This window comes from Notolepis coatsorum (genome assembly GCF_963971535.1).
Source record: "Notolepis coatsorum genome assembly, chromosome: 11".
NCBI lineage: Eukaryota > Metazoa > Chordata > Actinopteri > Aulopiformes > Paralepididae > Notolepis > Notolepis coatsorum.
Genome location: NC_140175.1, coordinates 13952824 through 13974703, shown reverse-complemented (window position 1 = coordinate 13974703; position 21880 = coordinate 13952824). Strand labels below are relative to the sequence as shown.

Sequence of the window (21880 nt, the reverse complement as noted above, 5' to 3'; positions counted from 1 at the left end):
AAAGGACAAGTAACATCTAATTCGTGAGTCGCCTCTGCAACACCAACATATAAAAAAAAAAAAAAAATAAACTGTAAGTATGCGGATACTTTAGGACGTCAGTCCAACGTTAATCTAATGGACCTCTCCCGCCACACATGTCTGTCGCTTCATAAACACGTCAAACGGAGGACGTCTGCGCGCCTGAATAGCGTCTCCGAGGACCTTTAAAGTCGTCTCTCGCGTGATTCGATTTGAAGGAGCATTCCTTAGAGTTACATTTGAGTTCATTACTTTCAGTAAACTGAACATTGTCCATTTTGGATTCATCCGTGTCTTTTTGCCTGTATCACTGTACATATTAATACCACAACCCTCTGTACATACATCTGATTAGCACCGTTACTCAGTAGTACTCGTTTTAACATTGTATACCGGGTTTTAATCTCCTGGGCCCAGGGGTTCAAAACTTGTAATCCCTATCTGATTGGATCAGATTTGTATTCATTCATTTCAACTCATTATGAATTGAAAATGGGGGACCCTGATTGTAAACAAGACGAACGTCTTTCTCTGGTCTGCATCCCCTTAACAATTGTGTGTATTGAGCTGTACTGTGTCTGTACCCATTCTGCAATCTGTTAATAAAAAATGTCAATCAATCAATCAATCACTCAATAGGGATTCAATGTTTTGAACACCTGGGCCCTGTACATTGTATATTACTATTGCACTTTACTGAATCCAGAATTATTCATAATTGAGAATATGAGTAATACAGCTGGTGAGAGAGCAATTTGGGGTAATCCTTGACAGAAACGTGTTGCTTGCTACTACTAACTATATAACCTTATCAACACATTGCTTTCACATGAGTTAGACTAAATTCTACATTTACATTTAGATGACGCCTTTATCCAAAGTGACTTACAAGTTACAAGTCAGCAGGAAGGGAAGGGTACAACTCTGGCAGCTAAGGGTCAGTAATACTAGTGTTCATCAAACAGTGTTGAACTTGAGTTACGTTTTTTTCAGATATTGATTGAAGCAGGGTTCCCACAGACATTGCAAAATGAAATTCAAGGACTTTCAAGTACTTTCCTAAGCAATATTTTTCATTAAAATTATAATTGTAATTTATATCAAATGCAGTTTTTTATAGAATACATTTTTTATTATTACAAAAAAAAATCCTGATTCAGAACAATTTTATCATGGATGAACAAAACGTTCAATGCGAATGGTTGATTTGAATTTCAACGACTTTTTAAGCACCTTGTTAAAAAATGGGCTGTTTTCAAGGAATTCCTGGCCTTGACTTTTTTTTGTCAAAAATCAAGCAGTTCAAGGACCTTGTGCGACGGCCGTCCCGACTGTGGTGGGAAGTTCGTTCCACCATTGTGGAGTCGAGGAGCGAGAATAGCCTGCTTTTCTTTGATGACCCCCCCAGGAGCTCGGACAGGAGTGGGTCTGAGGCGGCCAGAGGATGCAGAGCGTCAACTTTAACCTTCTGTATTGTCGAAGTGAAAGGGTTAACCCTTTGGTAGTGTGGTGGTAGTGAAAGGGTTAACCTTCTGTATTGTCACAGTGAAAGGGTTAACCCTTTGGTAGTGTGGTAGTGAAAGGGCTAAAGAGATTTTGACCATTGTTCTTGTTTAGGATTAAAGACATGTGTTACCGTGATATGACATTTTAATATTTTAAAAAGACTCTTAACCACCAAAACCTGCACGGACTACAACGTACAGTATGACGTATATCATGCCAGTTAGGGTACCTTGTGTATATACTGTTTACTTTTACTCATATTGTTATATTCAGATCTAATTTTATTGTCTTTGATAGTCTTTCTACTATTACCTGTACACGTTACAGTTAAAAGACAGTTGCAGCTGTGTGTGTAAACAACTCTGTGATAGAGTCCTTAAAATGTGTCCATTTTCAAAGTCTTTTGCATCTCGTTCAAACTGCTGGGAGCAGCAAATTGGAAGGAAGACTGACCAAAGCTCTGGTGTTACAGGGATATATAACTAAGCCTAGCCACTCTATTTCCTTGCTCAACCTGTAAGTTCAAATTCAATATACTTTTCAGTGATTCTTTTTCCTGAGAGTAGCCAGGTGAAGCTGGAATGCCTTGTATAAGCGAATGGCGAAATGGAATAGAAAGAGAAGTTGAGCAGTGGTCTGAGAGGTATTATACTCCTATCATGGGAACAATGACACATGACGGCCCACACATGACCTCCGAGACGGTGACATATTCTCATAACCTCACGCTAGCCAACTGGTGGGACTTCCTGGACCTTAATCTACCAGTGACACTAAGCAGTTGGTAGTCAGTTAGTCACTACACTAGCTAGTAGCTATACTTTACATTTTACATTTCGTCTATACTTATTTTTCTCATATTTTTTACATTAAAATCAAATTGTATTGGCTATATTTATGTCTTTCTACCATTACCCTGTGCCCATACCTGTACCTCCCCTCCCCCCTCCCCTTTCCCCCATGCTGCTATGACGCCAGTATTTCCCCAAGTGGATCAATAACAATAAAGAAATATCTTATCTGATCTTATCTGTGTTCTCCAGAGTCGTGTCCTCTGCATACAGTAGACATACCTCCTATAGCACAATCTTCCCAAACCTATACTGAGCAGTCGCAAAAAAGAAAAACTCGCGGTTGACCCCGACGGGACAAGGATTGAAACCTTACTTTAGAAAATAAATCTGGACATTCTTTAGAATCTGGGAGAGAGAGAGAGAGAGAGAGAGAGAGAGAGAGAGAGAGAGAGAGAGAGAGAGAGAGAGAGAGAGCACGCTAGAAACTGTCTTAAGTCATAAATTACACCACGACACTCTGTATACAGTGGGCATACTTCCTCTGCGTTAGTGGATGCGGAACAGTACATCACGGCTTTGCGTCAAAACAACAAAGTCCCTTAACTTGCCATCGCTCTATCTGTATAACATATCCAACACTCAGCCACGCATGCAGAGGCAACATCCATCATCATGGAGACGACGTGTTGTCAACTACACCGCAGACTCTCATACCGATGTAAGCGATCGGTACATCATGTCATGTACATTTAGTAATTCAGCCGACGCTTTCATCCAGAGCGATTTACAAGTTCTGCACAACAAGTCAAGCAGGAAGGGAAGGGTACAACTCTGGCAGATAAGGGGTACAAGTAAGATTGTTTGTCAAACAGTGTTGAACTTGAGTGCTGCAGACTTGAGTGCATAGTAGTATAGATATATTAGCATAGTAGGTAGTAGGGCTGACCCCTATTAGTCGATTAGTCGGTCGAAAGGAGCCGTAGTCGACTGCCAACCTCTTAGTCGAATAATTTTTTTTAAATCTTTTCAATTTTTTTTTATCATTCTTTCCGAAAGAAAAGAGGGCACGCATACCAGAGGCTAACTGCCTAAGAAAACAGGCACAGAGGCACTGAAAGAGGATTTCACCCATCTAATGAACACACTAGACTAGACAAATATCAAGATGTATCCATCAGTGGACCAATTGCATGCTTTTGCAGAGGACAAGAAGCCTTCAGTCGACTCCTTCAGACATTAAGCACCCCCCAAATGGAATTATACAAAAAAAAATATATATATATACTTTTTTTTTTTTGTCGACGAATAGTCGACTAACAGCAAATTTTGGCCAATCATAGTCGACTATCCAAATCCTTAGTCGGGGACAGCCCTAGTAGGTAGTAATGTAGGCAAGGTCGATTCCTTAGTAGTGTCTTTTATGTACCTTACATGCTACTATACATACACTACTATCTACTATGCTAATATGTCTATACTACTATGCTGCTATACTTACACTACTATCTACTAGGGCTGACCCCTATTAATCGATTAGTCGACTAATCGGTCGAAAGGAGCCGTAGTCGACTGCCAACCTCTTAGTCGAATACACATTTTTATTTAATTTTAAATTTTTTTATCATTCTTTCCAAAAGAAAAGAGGGCACGCATACCAGAGGCTAACTGCCTACAAAAACAGGCACAGAGGTAGGGCTGGGCGATATGACGATATTATATAAATATCGGGTACAGTTCATTAACGATACACTTTTTTAACGTATCGTGGATATCGTGATGTTTTGCCCAAGAGGATTGTGTCGCGTCAATCTGGTCCACCCCGTTCAAACTTTTGAACAACGCCGCTCCCACACACACACTACTGCATCAAAGTTAGTACGTATGATTAACAAAGGCATTCGTTTTGTGGCATCAACATTATATAGTTACACGTTATATAGTTACACATCAGCGTATTTACCCAAACATAGCAACGTCCAATGACGACATAGATAGCAAGCGTTACTGTTCATATCTCAGTCCGTGCCGAGTTGTGCGTGCCCATTCTGCGGTCTGTTAATAAAGTTTTCAATCAGACAGATGTATGGAAAGGCTTTTATTATAACATTTGTTGCAGTAAAATCATTATGCCTCGTTGTCATGCTGCGGTGCGCTAGTAATCACTCGTCGGCTGCGGTGAGCTGTTGTTGTTGTCGTTGAGCTGAGCTCTCGTTAAAATCAAGGAGGGCATTCAGGAAGTAAAAAAAGAATAGCGCTGCTTGCCGATTGGTGCTAAGAACAGCAGGGCGGGTACAAGCGGTGTGACGTAATTGGCAGACTCGACTGTCAATCAAAATTATTATGTTGCCGGCTGAATGATTGAACGAATGAACGTTATTAACGATTGCAGAATGGGTACAATACAGTACAGCTCAATACAACAACAGTGGACTGACTGGAGGATGAAGACCAGAAAAAGACTTTCGGCTTTTTTACATAAGGGTCCTCCATTTTCAATTCATCAAAACATTTAGAGACATACAAATATACAGTAGTTTCATAAAAATGCTAAAATCCTATTGATTGATTGATTGATTTAAAACTTTATTAACATATTGCAGAATGGGTACAGTACAGCTCAATACATACAATTGTTAAGGGGATGCAGACCAGCGAAAGACTTTCGTCTTGTTTACATCAGGGTCCCCCATTTTAGATTCATCATATTTCATATCTAAATTATATAATATCTCATTGCTAAATATATGCAATATATAATCTAATAATCCAATAATCTAAATCTAATATATAATATAAAAATGCTAAATGCATGGGTATTTTATTTTGTCTTTAATGTTAGCTTGCAAACTCAAATACTGTCTTGGTAAGCCTCATAATGAATTGTTTGGGGAAAAAAAGAAAAACATCGTGATGCGTATCGTGTATCGCCGAAAGGTCAAAAAATATCGTGATATCATATTTAGGCCATATCGCCCAGCCCTACACAGAGGCACTGAAAGAGGATTTCACCCATCTAATGAACACACTAGACTAGACAAATATCAAGATGTATCCATCAGTGGACCAATTGCATGCTTTTACAGAGGACAAGAAGCCTTCAGTCGACTCCTTCAGACATTAAGCACCCCCACAGCCCAAATGGAATGATAAAAAAAAATAAAAAAATACTATACTTTTTTTTGTCGACTAATAGTCGACTGACGGCAAATTTTGGCCAATCATAGTCGACTATCCAAATCCTTAGTCGGGGACGGACAGCCCTAGTAGGTAGTAATGTAGGCAAGGTCGATTCCTTAGTAGTGTCTTTTATGTACCTTACTACTATACTTATAATACTACCTATCATGCTAATATGTCTATACTACTATGCTACTATACTTATACTACTACCTATCATGCTAATATGTCTATACTATGCTGCTATACTTACACTACTATCTACTATGCTAATATGTTTATACTACTATGCTGCTATACTTATAATACTACCTATCATGCTAATATGTCTATACTATGCTGCTATACTTACACTACTATCTACTATGCTAATATATCTATACTACTATGCACTCAAGAGTGTAACACTCAAGTTCGACACTATTTGACGAACAATACCACTGACCCTGAGCTGCCAGAGATGTACCCGTCCTGCTGACTTGTTTTACACAATCTGTTGGTTTGGATAAAAGCGTCAAGCTTAAATGACTAAATGCAAATGTTAACAACGTAGTCGCAAAGTGCAGCGGCAAGTCACCGACACACCGCGAACAACATATTGTCGCGCCTGTCACAAAGCACACACGCGCACACGCATGTAGAGCGGAGCACGCAAGCAAGCGACACACACACACACACGTGCACATATACAGTACATGGAGTGGGAGCGTGTGAAAAGCAGCCCCCCCCTCCTCTCAGGGAGCACAGGAAGCTCGGGACAATGCAGAGGCTTCATGCCGGGTTCAGCTCCACTCTGCTGCTCCCTCCATAGCGGGGCCCTGTCTCAGTCTCAGAGACCAGGCCCGGCCGGGCCCCTGTTCTGTTCAGACCCCTACACACCGTATCCTGCTGGCCCCGGGTATTAATAGCTCAGGGAAGCTGCAGCTCGCTCAGCGACACACACACACACACAGAGACACAAACAAACACAAACACACACACACAGGGTTTCCTCAGGAGGTAGCCTTCACTGATTAGGACCCAGCGTGCGACGACGACAACGACGGCAGGTCGGGTGGCTTTGACCTATGACCCCCCAGCGGCGCACAACACTCCACACACAACACAGCCATGATGACGTAAGCGATGGTGAATTTCCTGCTCTGGAGTTGAAATGACTGACGGGCGCGCAAGCGAGCGAGCGCACTATCCGGCCACATTAAACCCACGATGACGGAGAGAAGGGGGGCCCGCTGAAAGGTTGCGGCGGCTTCGTTTTAACGAGTGCTAAGCAGGTGCTGTCTTGAGACGAGATGTGCAGGAGCCTGCTAGTTCATACTGGTGGTGGTGACGGCGGTGGTGGAGTGGTATCTCTGTGGTTTGTACAGTCTGACTGTGTGTTGACTGATGTCACTGACGCACACACACCACACCACACACACACACAACATCGGCTTCAGAGCGAGTGAGTCATGTATTCCTGTTGTTTTTGTGCATTGTGAAACGCACGGCGTTACCCAGTGTGCCCAGAACAATCGAATCCTAAACGTCGCTCGGTTAAAAACTCTTGATTTCAGAGAGTGTTCCGCGTCTTGTGTTCGTTTTGCCTTTTCAAACTCTCGGTTGTCTTGTCAGTCACCCCGCTTAATTTTCCCCAGTACCCTGGGTGGGGGGGGGGGGGGGGGTAAAAGACGACTGCAGAGGAGAGAGAGGGAAGGATGGAGGGAATAAAAAAAAGGGCGAGAGGTTGATGATGACTGAGAAGGTAAAGTAGTAGTATATATATTCAGGAATTCACCACCTTGCTCCGAGACCGCAGGAACAATCACATTAGTTCCCATTAAAGCTCCTCTTTGTATAAAACAGCCTTTGAAGCGCCGTCGACAGTTTATATTACTCCCCATAAACACATCACGGCAAAAATGTAGAGTATGTGTCTGTTCTACCGGGTCTCTACGAGCACTAAGTGACCATTAAAAGATGGAATTTATGTGTCTGTAAACAGTAGTCTGCGCACCCTCAGTAGTCCCCCGGACCCCCACCCCTCTGGACAAGGGTCCGGGGGGTTCTAACAAGGCTCGACACACTTTTTTTTTTATCCACTTTTTCTCCTCCTGTTTTTCTGTGTTTTTCCTCCCATCCCAATTTTAGCCGTTATGCCAATTCCCCCCCTCCCCTTCCTGGTCGTTGCTCGCATGTGCCCCCCCCCCCCCCCCCCCACTGGCCAGTCTAGGGAGCCCTGAAGTCGATCACATGCTTCCTCCGATACATGTGGAGACAGCCAGCAGCCTCTTTTCACCTGCCAGCGCGGACTCTCATTGGCGAGGTGTAACGTGTGGGAGGCTCACACTGCCCCCGCCCATCTCCCTCCCTCGCTGTGCAGGCGCCCTGACCGACCTGTAGGAGTCGCTGTTTACAACGACCAGATTACCACCGGCTTCCCTCCCGCTGACTCTGCCAATCGAGCCAGTATGACGGCCGGCCCAAGCCGGAGGCAGCGCTGACAGCCGGATTCGATACCATGCAGTGTCTCTCGCGTTGGTGACGACTCACGCTTAGTCCGCTGCGCCACCCAGCCGCCTTGGCTGGCTCAACACACTTTTTTAATTATTATCCGGTTTGCGATCTCAAGGAGAAGCGAGAAGGAGCCATAGAACTGATCGAGGACGAGCGTATATCTTTTTACAGATATCGTCTCGAGTGTCGCGCTGTGCCACCGGAGCGCGTGGTGCATGCCAAAATGACAATCGTGCAGAGATACACAAGCGATGATATTACAAAAAATGTGAGTAGTGTCAGATTCTGCCTCTGTGTGTATTATGTGGGACACGAGAGATGCTCCAAATAATACTATACACACGCACACTGGGATAATGAGGAGCGCTCTATAGTATTATGGTTAATTTCTCTCTTCTATTCATTACGGGTGACTACAGGGACAATACCTATTGTGCACCAGGGGTGGGAATAAATTGACACAGCAATATCATCACACGATTTTGCATGCTGATATTACATCAACAAATACGATATATATATATATATATATTTCTTTCTTTTGCTTGAAAATCCCATTTGACTGCAATAAGAATGATTGGAATGAGGTGAACAGGCTGAAAACGTTATCTCATCAGATAAAACATGATGTATTAACCTTTTTATTGCAGGTGGTAACATAACAAGGTTTTTCCATCGGGAACATAATTCATGGTTAATAAGTTGCGGTCAGTGTGTGTTAAAGAGACACTACGCAATTTGTTGAACATTGTTTCGTGTGCAATTGGCCGGTTTGCGATGCACACTAAAGAATCTGATAAGCTTTCATGTCGAGTCTGTGAATAAACACATAATTCCTTCTTTTTGCCTTTTTATGGGTATTCTACTTCTTCAGTTACACAGATATATCGTGACGTATCGTAGATACAATTTCTTGCAATATATGGATTATTGCAGATATCGTGTATCGTGATATTATCGTTATCGAGGGCCAAATATCAGTATCGTGAGTTACTCGTCGTAGCTTCCCACCCCTATTAGACATGTTGTTTTTACAGTGTCTACATACAGTATGAATATTGTCTGCTTCATTACAGGTCCTACAGTAGTTCTCACATGTACGCACCACTGAAAGAACCTGACCTGCACATCTCTTGGCCAAGGAGGAGAGAGCAATACTGTCTGCTGTTGTTAACCTAATCAAGTACAGATGTTACCGCGTACGCGTACGTAATCTTTTATCTTTTAATTAAAACACCGCTGACGGGACTACAATTTATTGAACCAGCTGCCAAAGATATCTGGTCCTAGACACTCCTCTTCGTGATGAAGGGTCTGGGGGGTACCATCTGCCTTCAGCCGTCAGTCACATCGACCACTCATGTGGAACGATTTCAGGAAACATATCAAATTAGATGTGCTCACCCCCCCCCCACCCTCCCACCCCGCACCAGGTTTAAATCACCGTCTCATGCAAATCTGTTTGATGGATGTTTGTGTTTTTGTAATTCTGCAGTTGTCTGTCTGGCACTGCCCTTTTAAGTATGCTCTGTTTTCTCTCTACACCCCAAGGGGCCTCGCCTAAAGGCCTCCGACTGACTGACTGACTGACTGCCTGCCTGACTGACTGACTGACTGACTGACTGACTGACTGACTGACTGACTGACTGACTGACTGACTGACTGACTGACTGACTGACTGACTGACTGACTGACTGACTGACTGACTGACTGACTGCCTGACTGACTGACTGACTGACTGACTGACTGACTGACTGACTGACTGACTGACTGACTGACTGACTGACTGACTGACTGACTGACTGACTGACTGACTGACTGACTGACTGACTGACTGACTGACTGACTGACTGACTGACTGTCTGACTGTCTGACTGCCTGACTGACTGACTGACTGACTGCCTGCCTCAGTCACTAGCAGCCGTGATTGTCTCCAAAAGCTGGATTGGAAACAGCGAAATGCGAAATAAAAACGTCCTTAACATCGATACAACAAAAAGGCCAGTATGCTCACGTCACTTGAGGTGGTTTTTCGCTTTAGTCGATGAAGAGTTTATGGGATAAATAGGCGACGGAAAAACACATTCGTCAAACCTTGATAACGATGTTGCCAAAAAAAGTCTCACGACTTGACTTATCGGCGATGTGTTGCATCTCGCAGGTTTTAAACATTGTGAAATGATTACGCAAAAGACCTGTCTGTGTAGCCGAGAGGAGACCGGGAGCTATTGTTATATATATATATATTGTTATACCCTAAGGGTGTGAATGTAGTGTCTTCATTATAACGTTGTTATGGGAGCAACTCACAGACAGATAATTAGGCTTATATCCCACACACCTTGTGGCATAACAGCTTTATATCATTTAGATCATCTAAATGATTTAGAATTACATTGACTCCGTTACTAATTGCATGACTCCCCTATAAAGACACCTGCTGGTTCGTGCATCAGACTGTTGGCCATTGCACGTCTCTCTGTCTTCATCTCGCTTCAGAAAGCCAGACGTACGGTCATGAGCTGAAGACAACCTGCCCGGAGACGGCAGACAAAGTCCTTTCCTCCATGGATGTTTTTTTTTCCCTTGACTACGTTCCGTGTTCAGGGACCATGTTTATCCTCCTCAACTCGACTGATGGAAAAGCATCTAATTCGCATACTTTTTTTTTTTTTTTGGGATGCACCAATCCAGCTTTTTCCAGTCCCGATACTGATACCGATACCTGGGCTTTGGATATCGGTCGATACCGAGTACCGATCCGATCCATTACTTGTGGATTATATGTTTTTTTTTATGTACACTCGACATGACTGTAAATGAGGGACATCTCAGTTGCCTTTCGAGTTTAAATAAAGGTTTGAAAGAGTCTGACACGTTCAGTTCATGGATTTCTCTAAACGTGAAAAGATATGTGTTCTTGTTCAGCCTCGGACAAGACAAGAGCAACGTGCAGATCTTGACATTTCACTAGTCGAGTATGTGGTAAATATGAAACAAGCACTCAAGTACTTGATCACTCTTGTTTTTTTTGGCAGTTTCCGAGCAACCTTGTTTGTACAAGCAGGTCTTACGGTTACCACGAGATATGAACAGCAACGCCTGGAGGGCTTTGAGTAGTAAATAATGTATGTAACTTATGTAACGTTAGCTGAGGTAGCAACAGTAATCAGTAGTAATGTATGTAACTTATGTAACGTTAGCTGAGGTAGCAACAGTAATCAGTAGTAATGTATGTAACTTATGTAACGTTAGCTGAGGTAGCAACAGTAATCAGTAGTAATGTATGTAACTTATGTAACGTTAGCTGAGGTAGCAACAGTAATCAGTAGTAATGTATGTAACTTATGTAACGTTAGCTGAGGTAGCAACAGTAATCAGTAGTAATGTATGTAACTTATGTAATGTTAGCTGAGGTAGCAACAGTAATCAGTAGTAATGTATGTAACGTATGTAACATTAGCTGAGGTAGCAACAGTAATCAGTAGTAATGTATGTAACTTATGTAACGTTAGCTGAGGTAGCAACAGTAATCAGTAGTAATGTATGTAACTTATGTAACGTTAGCTGAGGTAGCAACAGTAATCAGTAGTAATGTATGTAACTTATGTAATGTTAGCTGAGGTAGCAACAGTAATCAGTAGTAATGTAACTTATGTAACGTTAGCTGAGGTAGCAACAGTAATCAGTAGTAATGTATGTAACTTATGTAACGTTAGCTGAGGTAGCAACAGTAATCAGTAGTAATGTATGTAACTTATGTAACGTTAGCTGAGGTAGCAACAGTAATCAGTAGTAATGTATGTAACTTATGTAATGTTAGCTGAGGTAGCAACAGTAATCAGTAGTAATGTATGTAACTTATGTAACGTTAGCCGAGGTAGCAACAGTAATCAGTAGTAATGTATGTAACTTATGTAACGTTAGCTGAGGTAGCAACAGTAATCAGTAGTAATGTATGTAACGTATGTAATGTTAGCTGAGGTAGCAACAGCAGGGGTGTAGAAAGTACCCAGAAATTATACTTAAGTGAAAGTATGGGTACCGTCTCAAAATCTTACTCAAGTAAAAGTCAGAGTATCTGGCTAAAGACACACTTGAGTAAAAGTAAAAAAGTTTCTACTTTTAAATGTACTAAAAAGTAAAAGTAAAAACGTTCTTTCTGACTGTCTATTCTTCTGATAGCAGGTGTTTAATCAAAGATCCCCGCTTTCTAGTCTCACACAAGGACCAATCAGCATGGGTATGGGCGGGTTCATTTTCCATTGATGGGGATTTGATTGGCTGTTTTTAAATAAAGTGCGGCCGCAGGATTAATAACGTTAACGTTAGTTCGGCCAGAGAAACAAATATACTAATTGAATTTGTTGGACCTGCGAGATTTGTACTTTGTAGGTCTGCATTTTAAATGTAAGGAGTAAAAAGTATGTTTTTTTTAATCAGTGGTATCGCTCGTTGCGCCCCGTGCACTTTCCATTCTCTATGCGCCTGCCTCACGTTTGAGCGCAAGAAAAAGTCGTCCGATTGGTAGTGATCACAGCCTTAAAAGGCCAAAAGTCCCAACACGGCAAGTCTGACAAGACAAAGCTTTATTCATACATCCAGGTGTGACCACTCCGCAGCTTTCTGTTATTATGCGTGTGTGTGCGTGAGTCTCAGACGGATATGCCGAATGTAAAATTATAGAATTACACTGGGTCTAACATAGGTGCCGGTGTTCTTCTAAATTCCGTTTTATGGGCACGCCATAAAAACACATTGGAATGAGGTTAGGGGAACGGTTAACCTGATCATACTCAAAATGGTCACTTATTTGATTTAACAGTAGGTACGGTACACTTAACTGTACTCAAATGTTTTAAGGAGTAAACTTCTCCATTCCGCTCCAATGTCTGCTCAGTGTCTGACCACACACAAGTGACTCTTAACCACCAAAACCTGCACGGACTAAACGAATAAACTAATTACGTACATCATGCTAGTTAGGGTACCTTCTGTATACTGCACCTTGTGTATACGGTTTACTTTTACTCTTACTCATAGTATATACATTCAGTTCAAATTCTTTATGGCCTATATTTATTGTAACGTATAATATAACCCATAGGGCATACAGACCCTCATCTGCACCTTTGTTTACACCGTTTATTCTTCTCATGTTTTTATATTCAGATCAAATTTTATTCCCTATATTTATGTCTTTCTACTATTACCCTGCCCATACCTATATACCTCCCCCATGCTGCTATGACAGCCAAATTTCCCCCAAGGGGATCAATAAAGGAATATCTCATCTATCTATCAAAACCCATAATAAACAGGCAACGTTTGAGGCAACGTAGACCGGGCAATTCCGTCAACACTTGTGACCAACTTTCTTTTTTTGATACAATGTTGCTCCACACTGCCCCCTGTATTGTCCACGTTGAATTGCATCCAACAACAGACCCGTTTCACAGCGGACATTTTGACATGTCATACGTAAACACAGCTGTGACTAATAACATTAATAACGTGGGACTGTTCCATTGAGGCGTAGGCGTATATTTAGGGGGGGTTGCAGGGGACATGTCCCCGTAAATATTGAGAAGAGGTACATTTTTCCCCCTCATAAAATATAGCTAATGAATGCCTGAGAGAGCCTTACTGCATTATATTCCATTATATTCATGTCAGCGGGTACCTGAATGTTGTCTTTTCCTTTACATAAATAAAGACATTTCCACCATAAATTGATGCAGAAAGGGCACCAATTTGTGCATAAAAGTACACCAGATGTACAAATGAAGTGTTTGACGCTCAGAATCTCCGGGGGGGGAAGGACCACCAAAGCCGCAGCAGTGCATCACCCAAATGGAACGGACCCAATATCGAGGCCATTAGTTACATCTGTGTTTACCCATATTTGACACTCAAAATGTCTGCTGTGACAAAGGACTGTTCTCATTCCTCGCTGAAGGCAGTATAGACCTGGGGAGTGAGGCTCCACCCACTGAAGATCAAAACTAGAAGTATTACAACAGCCCAACCGCATTGTGTAGGGTCATAATCTTTGACGGAGGTATACACTGCCCTGCGGAAGCTAACTACTAAATTGAGTTATGAGTGAAATTGAACTTCTCAGTATCGGTTTTATCTTGTGTTCAAGAGTTTAATCTCGCTCTGTTTCTAGAGAAAAGGGGGGTAAAACCACAAAACCACTAGATAGTCAAATAACTTTAAGGCCATTTTTCTCAGTTTCACTATTTGCATAGTTACTGCGGTTAGCTTCTACAGGGCGGTATAGATTACTTTATTATATTACTTATTTTTACTGTTACAGCCAATAAAGATAATAATGTTTTAACTTAATCTTTGAGAAATGTGTTTTATATCGTAATCTTTACTCGTTTCCATGGCAACTACTACAACAATACCCATAATCCCTTCCACCAATCGCAGGAGCACAACTACTTTGACATTTGTATCCCTCGTCATTCTCGTTGTTTATATCGTGGCATTCGCCTCCATCTTTGTTTGCATTGAAGCCGCGTGGATGAAACATACAAAACAGGAAAACTATGGTAAAAGGCAAAAATCCATCCGGAGCCTGGTGGGTCTTATAACTATTAGGGATGTCCGATATTATCAACCGATATTGGCATTAAAATGTGATATCGGAAAATATCGGTATCGGTTTTCAAAAAGAAAAATGTAGTATTTTTTTATTTTATTTTTTTTACATTTCTATAACCTTTATTTACCCAGGCAAGCAAGTAAGAACAAATTCTGATTTTATTTATTGTCAAAAGTATGCATAATGTTATATTAATTCCACAACAAGACATATGTAATGTTAATTACCTGAAATTATTCCGTTTTTTGGGTGGGGGGGGGGGGACCCTGCATATATCGGTATCGGTTGATATCGGTATCGGAAATTAAGAGTTGGACAATATCGGTATATCGGTATCGGTAAAAAAGCCAATATCGAGCATCCCTAATAACCATCACATGCCTCCCCCAGGTCTATAGGAACCAGGTAGGGTCTTAAACCGATCACAACTCCCCAGGTCTATAGAAGCCAGGTGGGTCTTAAAACGACCACAACATGACTCCCCCAGGTCTATAGGAACCAGGTGGGTCTTAAAACCATCACAACATGACCCCCCCAGGTCTATAGGAACCAGGGGGGTCTTAAAACCATCACATGTCTCCCCCAGGTCTATAGGAGCCAGGTGGGTCTTATAACCATCACATGACTCCCCCAGGTCTATAGAAGCCAGGTGGGTCTTAAAACCATCACATGACTCCCCCGGGTCTATAGGAACCAGGTATACGGGTCTTAATGTGGGTTCCCCTTGCGTAACAGTTTCCCAGCAATATAATAATCCTTTAAGACCCGACACCGTCGGTATGCATTCACCGTGGGGGCGGCGCCGCCGAGCCCATGTCAGGTGGTGGCGCTGAGCGCTCCCTCAGAGACGGTGAATAACAGGCAGCTGAGTCACCGAGGAGATATGTTGAAACAGGTGTCTTGCTTTTACAACGTGGTGGCGTCATGATGATATGAGATCATTTAAGAAGCAGGTCAACACGGGTTTTGTCAAAGCTTGTTTGGGTTCCTCGCTCGACAAGCCTACCGGGAGGAACTCGCTACTAACCACACACACCGAGCATATCAGATGAATGGGCTACTTGACTCCCAAATGGGCTGATGACAGGTTAAGGGGTAGTTCAGCGTTTCAGAAGCCCCCCGATCGGATCTGTCATGAACTGTAATGGTCCTTTAAAGTCCCTCCCAAGAGCCACTCACGAGTCAAGTTGCGTTTGCTATATAAAGCGATATTTTTTCGCTTGTGTTTTGGGGGGAGAGAGCGCTCTGTGGTTTGTTGGCAATTTGTTCGACATGCCAGCCAGCCACACAGCAGCGCACGTGACGGGGGCTGGCTGCAAACCACTCCTCTGCGAAAATCACACTCAAATCACACTGGATCCCCCCAAATAGAGCTAACTAAGCCGCAAAGCTGGGGCCTATTTGGAAAATGTGGCCTCGTGACCTTTCATGAGAAATTGTTTTTGAAAGGACCTCCGGTTTTCAATCAAACGGGTTCTTAAAGGGACTCAAACTATAATCCCTTCAACCATCTTACGTTATCTTGCACTGTGACAAGTGAAAATAATACTATGAGACAATCGCTTCACGTCACATGATATGGTGATGTTTTAATGAGAACCTGCATATAACCTATATAACTCTGTATGATGGTGCTGTATATACCGTATATATATTTATTCATATATATATCCACATCTGTCTGTACATACCTGCATATCATCCTTTTTACACATCTGTAGATACTATATCTATATCTGTACATATCCCATACCTACTCTTACTAGTTACGCTGCTGGCCAGTATGACTTACTACCATAATGTCTTTATACCTGTATCACTGTACATAATAATACTACAACAATGTACATACATCTGTTAGCACTATTACTCAGTAGTACTAGTTTATATATTTCATACCCAGTTTAATCACCTGTACATTGTATACTGTGGCACTTTACTGTTACATTTGTACTGTGGTTGGATGCCAAACTTATTTTTGTTGTACTGTACTTGTGCTGTATTATAACGACAATACATTAGAATATAATCTAATCTAACCAGTCAAAAGAAAGACGATGCATGGCAGAACAGCAGCACTATGAATCGTTCCTGTGAATTGTTTAGATTTGACCATCACACCATTGTTACTGGTGCTGCTCCACATTATTTCCTGTTTGAGGTGAAGTGATTTCTGACAACAGGCAGACCTGAGACCTGCCCACAGCCTTGACCTCTGATAGAGATTCTGACAACAGGCAGACCTGAGACCTGCCCACAGCCTGGACCTCTGATAGAGATTCTGACAACAGGCAGACCTGAGACCTGCCCACATAACCTGGGCCTCTCTGATAGAGAGATTCATTGCATGGAGTTGCATCATTCTATGTCCATGTGATTTCACTGGAACATCTACTGTCTGTCTCTGTCTGTGTGTGTGTGTGTGTGTGTGTGTGTGTGTGTGTGTGTGTGTGTGTGTGTGTGTGTGTGTGTGTGTGTGTGTGTGTGTGTGTGTGTGTATGTGTATCTCTGTGTGTGTGTGTGTGTGTGTGTGTGTGTGTCTGTCTGTGTGTGTCTGTGTCTGTGTGTGTCTGTGTGTCTGTCTGTCTGTGTGTGTGTGTGTGTGTGTGTGTGTGCGTGTCTGTGTCTGTCTGTGTGTGTGTGTGTGTGTGTGTGTGTGTGTGTGTGTGTGTCTGTCTGTGTCTGTCTGTCTGTCTGTCTGTGTGTCTGTCTGTCTGTGTGTGTGTGTGTCTGTCCATGTGTGTGTCTGTCTGTCTGTGTGTGTGTGTGTGTGTGTCTGTCTGTCTGTCTGTCTGTCTGTCTGTCTGTCTGTCTGTCTGTCTGTCTGTCTGTCTGTCTGTGTGTCTGTGTGTGTCTGTGTGTACACAATGTGTGTGTGTGTGTGAGAGTGTATCTTTTCACCCAAGAGGCTACAGGAAGAGAGAGAGCACAGAAGGCCTCTCCGAGCAGCCGCCATGATTGTTGTCGACCACTGCGAGGTCTCTCTAGCCTGCAGGGCTTGGCTTCCACACTTGTCCCAGAAGGCCTGTCCTGTCCTTGTCTGTGTGTTGTCGTCCACAGAGACAGGGAAGGGGGGGGAAGGGAGGGGTGGGGGGGGGGGAGTATTTCCTGTGCGAGCGCCCACACCCAGTAGTACAGTAAGCAACCGCACAGATATTATCTAGTGTAAATGAGCATTGGGCACGGCGGGGCGGACTCTGGAGAACTCTACAGATTGATGCCACTATTTATCAGTGAATTAATCTGTGTACTGGAGACAGGAAGTTTACTGGAGGGGCCGGCACGTACACTGGAGCGATTTCACTGCCGAGCAATTAGGGAGGGGGGGGGGGTGTGGTGGGGTCGAAGTTAAGGCACGGTCGTCTCCGTGGCAACAGGGCCGCCCGATGAGTGATTCCAGAATGTTCTGGGGCCTCGTAGGAGAGATAAACAGTGACATTACCACCCAGCGAAAAGTCATATTGATTTAAGTACAACAGTACAAGGCGGCGTGACTTAAAACAGCTCCGGTTAGTCGTGACTTCTATGTTCAAAACAAACTCCACACGGCAGATGAAGATATCTCTGGAGTCTTTCTTTTTCTGGCCTGCCTGTATATATATATATTCACATCTGTGTAACTGTGTAATCGGCGCTTATATACGTGGTTAGAAGAAATATCCCTTCCTTTGACAGTTTCGATAAAAACGATCACGCGGCGACCGTGGAAAAAAAGTCACAAACAAATATGAATGGTGTGTGACTGAAAACTGATTTATGGAGTTGGTGTTGTAACCATAATGGGACACTTTTTTTTAGTACAAGGCTGTCAGGGTGACTACAAATCAACGTCGTAATTATTGTGCGTCAGACAATGATGGCCTCTGTGCGTTTAATTGCACTGTCATAGGTTCTCTGCTCATTTCTATGCCTGTCTATATTTATGCCAATTTTGTGCTTGTTTTATGCCTATGTCTATTTTATGTCTACATTACTGCTGTGAAGCACTTTTGGCTGCGATTCTTGCATGAAAGGTGCTATACGAATAAAGTGTATTATTATTGTTATGATTATGATTATAAATTATGATATATTATTATAGGTAACTTTGCTGTATTCTACATATATACATATAGGGGCAGTATTGTATAAACCTTTAGTGTCTTATGTACTTGAACTGTGAAACCCATGGCGTTACACCCCTATAGTGCCCCCAGAACTCAGTAGCCATGCCAGTGTCCTTTCCATAAATTTGGTATTAATCCAAAGGCTCTTTTATACACGGTGAAGTGTCTAAAGGGGCTTAAAGTTAGCGTACAGTATTTATGGAGACCAGCTTTGGCGCAGTAGTACAGCTGGAAAGAAAAAAGCCACAGCTAGAGCAGTGAATGGAAGTCTCTGTGTAGAAATACACTTTCTACTGGTGGTGGCCAGAATGACTGACAGTCACAATGGCTTTGATTCACTAACTGGGGTGGTGAATTCCTCATTATCGTATTGGCATTTTAGGTCAAATTAACTGCAAATTACTTTGGATATTTTGTCAACTCCTCTCTGCTCGTCACAGATTCTTCAGACACTTTTTTTTTGTTTATATTCCAGGCCTTTTCGGGGGCGCGCGCCCCCCCCCCCCCCCCATACAAGAGATAAGAAAGTCGAGAACTGAACATTCGGATGACAGTGTCACACAACAACAACGGCTACTGGACATTGAAAGATATATAGACGCCGGGTTTCACTCATGGAATCCTGTTGCTAGGGAACGGGTTGGACCCAAGTAAGTGTACTTCCTGTCAACTATTGCAACAGGAAATCAACTTGGGTCCTTTTTTTTTTAGAACGTCATTGTTGTCATCCTTATAGTTTTTAATTCTAAAATAGAATTCTGTGGAGGAAAAAAACAAACTTCCTTTTCACTTGACCTGTACCTCCCCTCCCCCCTCCCCCCGTGCTGTCATGACGCCTGCACTTCCCCAAGGCGGGGGTCAATAAAGGAATATCTTATATCTTTACTTACATCTGAAAGTTCTTTTTTTTTTAAGTCTATACATTAAACTGCATCGCATGCTCGGTAGACCTTTCAACGTGCTATTCTTGCATCGGCCCTATAGACCGCCCCTAATTACGACAATGTTACTACATACCATACCCATGTGGTAGACCTAGTATTTTGATACCCCTGTACAATATGGTAGTATCATGTCCCCGCACAGATGGTGACTGTTGTCATGGGGGGGAAGGGGCTGAATGGTACAGTAGCCTGCCTGCCTTACAACACATGCAGCCAGCAACGCACAGCCCATGGGGTATAGATCAGCCATACACTTCCAAGTTTAAAAACAAAACTGAGGGATTGTCTGCAACAATAATAAATAAAAAATGCTGTAGGCTAAAAATGTGTTATTCCTCCCTCCACACACACAGAGACACACACACACAGAGACACACAGACACACACACAGAGAGAGAGACACACACACACAGAGACACACACACACAGAGACACACACACACAGAGACACACACACACAGAGACACACACACACACACACACACACACACACACACACACACACACACACACACACACAATAATCACGAGGAACAATAAAAAGCTGTAGCCTAAAAGCCTATTCACACACACACAACTCAGGCCTGGTTGGTCCACGACGAATGGACAGTCGTGATTTCAATTCCCGTGGTGGAGCACAGCTGCCTGTCTGTCTGGCTCTACACGTCTGCAGGACAGTTTAGCAAATATAGCATTGCAATGTCATATATATGGTGATCATTCATATACATATATATATATATATGAATATGAGACAACAGACAGCGTGCAGTTCTATTACAGCGACTAATCAAATCAAATAAATCAAAGTTATTTTTGTATCGCTAACTAAACACACATTGGATTTTTTGTTTTTACGCACCAGCCGCGTCGGATGAGAAGCGCGTATTATGATCCGTTATTATTGACATTCCAGCAGTGGAATATGAAAACACAGCAAACAGATATATATGATTGTTTCTCCTGTACTTACGGAAAGTTTCCTCAACGCCAGATCGAAGTTCATCTTGGAACTCCGAGGCAATCCAGACTTGTTTAGGGTTACCACCAGCCAGCCAGCCAGCCTTCTCTCAGTTGTTCATAAACCACGTTTATTATGAAGACGCGCGGACTATTAGAAAATAATATCCCTTTGATCCGTCATCCGATTCTTCCCATGAGTTAGATCTTGGTGATGTATTTCTTTACACTACTTTCTTCCGTGCGCGCTCATGGACGGCTAGGGACGCACTGAGGGGGACGCGCCTGCAGCGGCCCAGCCTAGGAGAGCGTCATTCTTATTAACGAGCCAATCACAGCGTCCTGTTAGGAATAATATTAATATTAATAAGCAGGCATGGACTACCCTAACTTTTTAGAAATATAATGTGTGCTCTCAATCCGGAGAGAGAAGTATGTATTGGTGTTTTGTTTTGTTTGTTGCTGTTTGTTGGCTGGGATTTCTCCATTGTGTGATCACTTTTTAAAGCAGAATTACACCATCATTTGTATCTGTTTATTACAAAGAATCAAGAATCAAGAGGTGTATTTGTCACATACATACCAGGCAGGGCATACAGTGACATGCGGGTGGTCATGTCCGCATTGATTGTGCAAAATACAATAATAAAAATATGCATAGAAAAAAATTAAATATGGTAAGACAGAAGATATGCATGGTAAAAAAAAACTGGTTCCTATGTACACTACTATACAATATACAATTTACAATTTTAACTCTTAATGTATCTAAACTATACTATACCTCCTTCCTTTAAAGTGACTTTCCATTTTTTAAAGTTACTTTTTGTTTAAAGTGATTGCTTTAGCGGTTGCCGCATGTGTGTGTGTGTGTGTGTGTGTGTGTGTGTGTGTGTGTGTGTGTGTGTGTGTGTGTGTGTGTGTGTGTGTGTGTGTGTGTGTGTGTGTGTGTGTGTGTGTGTGTGCATGCGTGCGTGAGTGTGTGTGTGTGTATGTGTGTGTGCGCGTGTGTGTGTGTGTGTGTGTTCATCATGTGTACTTGTGAGTGGAGAGTTCAGTGTTCAGTGTTTAGAAATAGACTGTGTGCTCAATCCGGAGAGAGAAGTATGATGTATTAGTGTTTTGTTTGGTTTGTTGCTGTTTGTTGGCTGGGATTTCTCCATTGTGATAACTTCTTAAAGCAGAATTACACAATTTGTATATCTATTTATTACAAAAGGATTTACACTACATCCCTACCTCACTTTTACATATTAGAAA

At 42.5% G+C, this 21880-nt stretch overlaps 1 protein-coding gene across 1 annotated transcript in view; it reads right to left on the bottom strand.

The window, feature by feature from the left end:
* The window catches only part of tnfrsfa (tumor necrosis factor receptor superfamily, member a), a 50906-nt gene extending 30027 nt beyond the window's left edge, over nt 1–20879 (bottom strand). Inside the window, exon 1 of the mRNA XM_084324063.1 lies at nt 20634–20879. Coding sequence (XP_084180189.1) covers nt 20634–20666 — 33 coding nt within the window. The 5' untranslated portion in view covers nt 20667–20879. The remainder of the gene's footprint in view (nt 1–20633) is intronic.
* Between the last annotated feature and the right edge of the window lie 1001 nt (nt 20880–21880).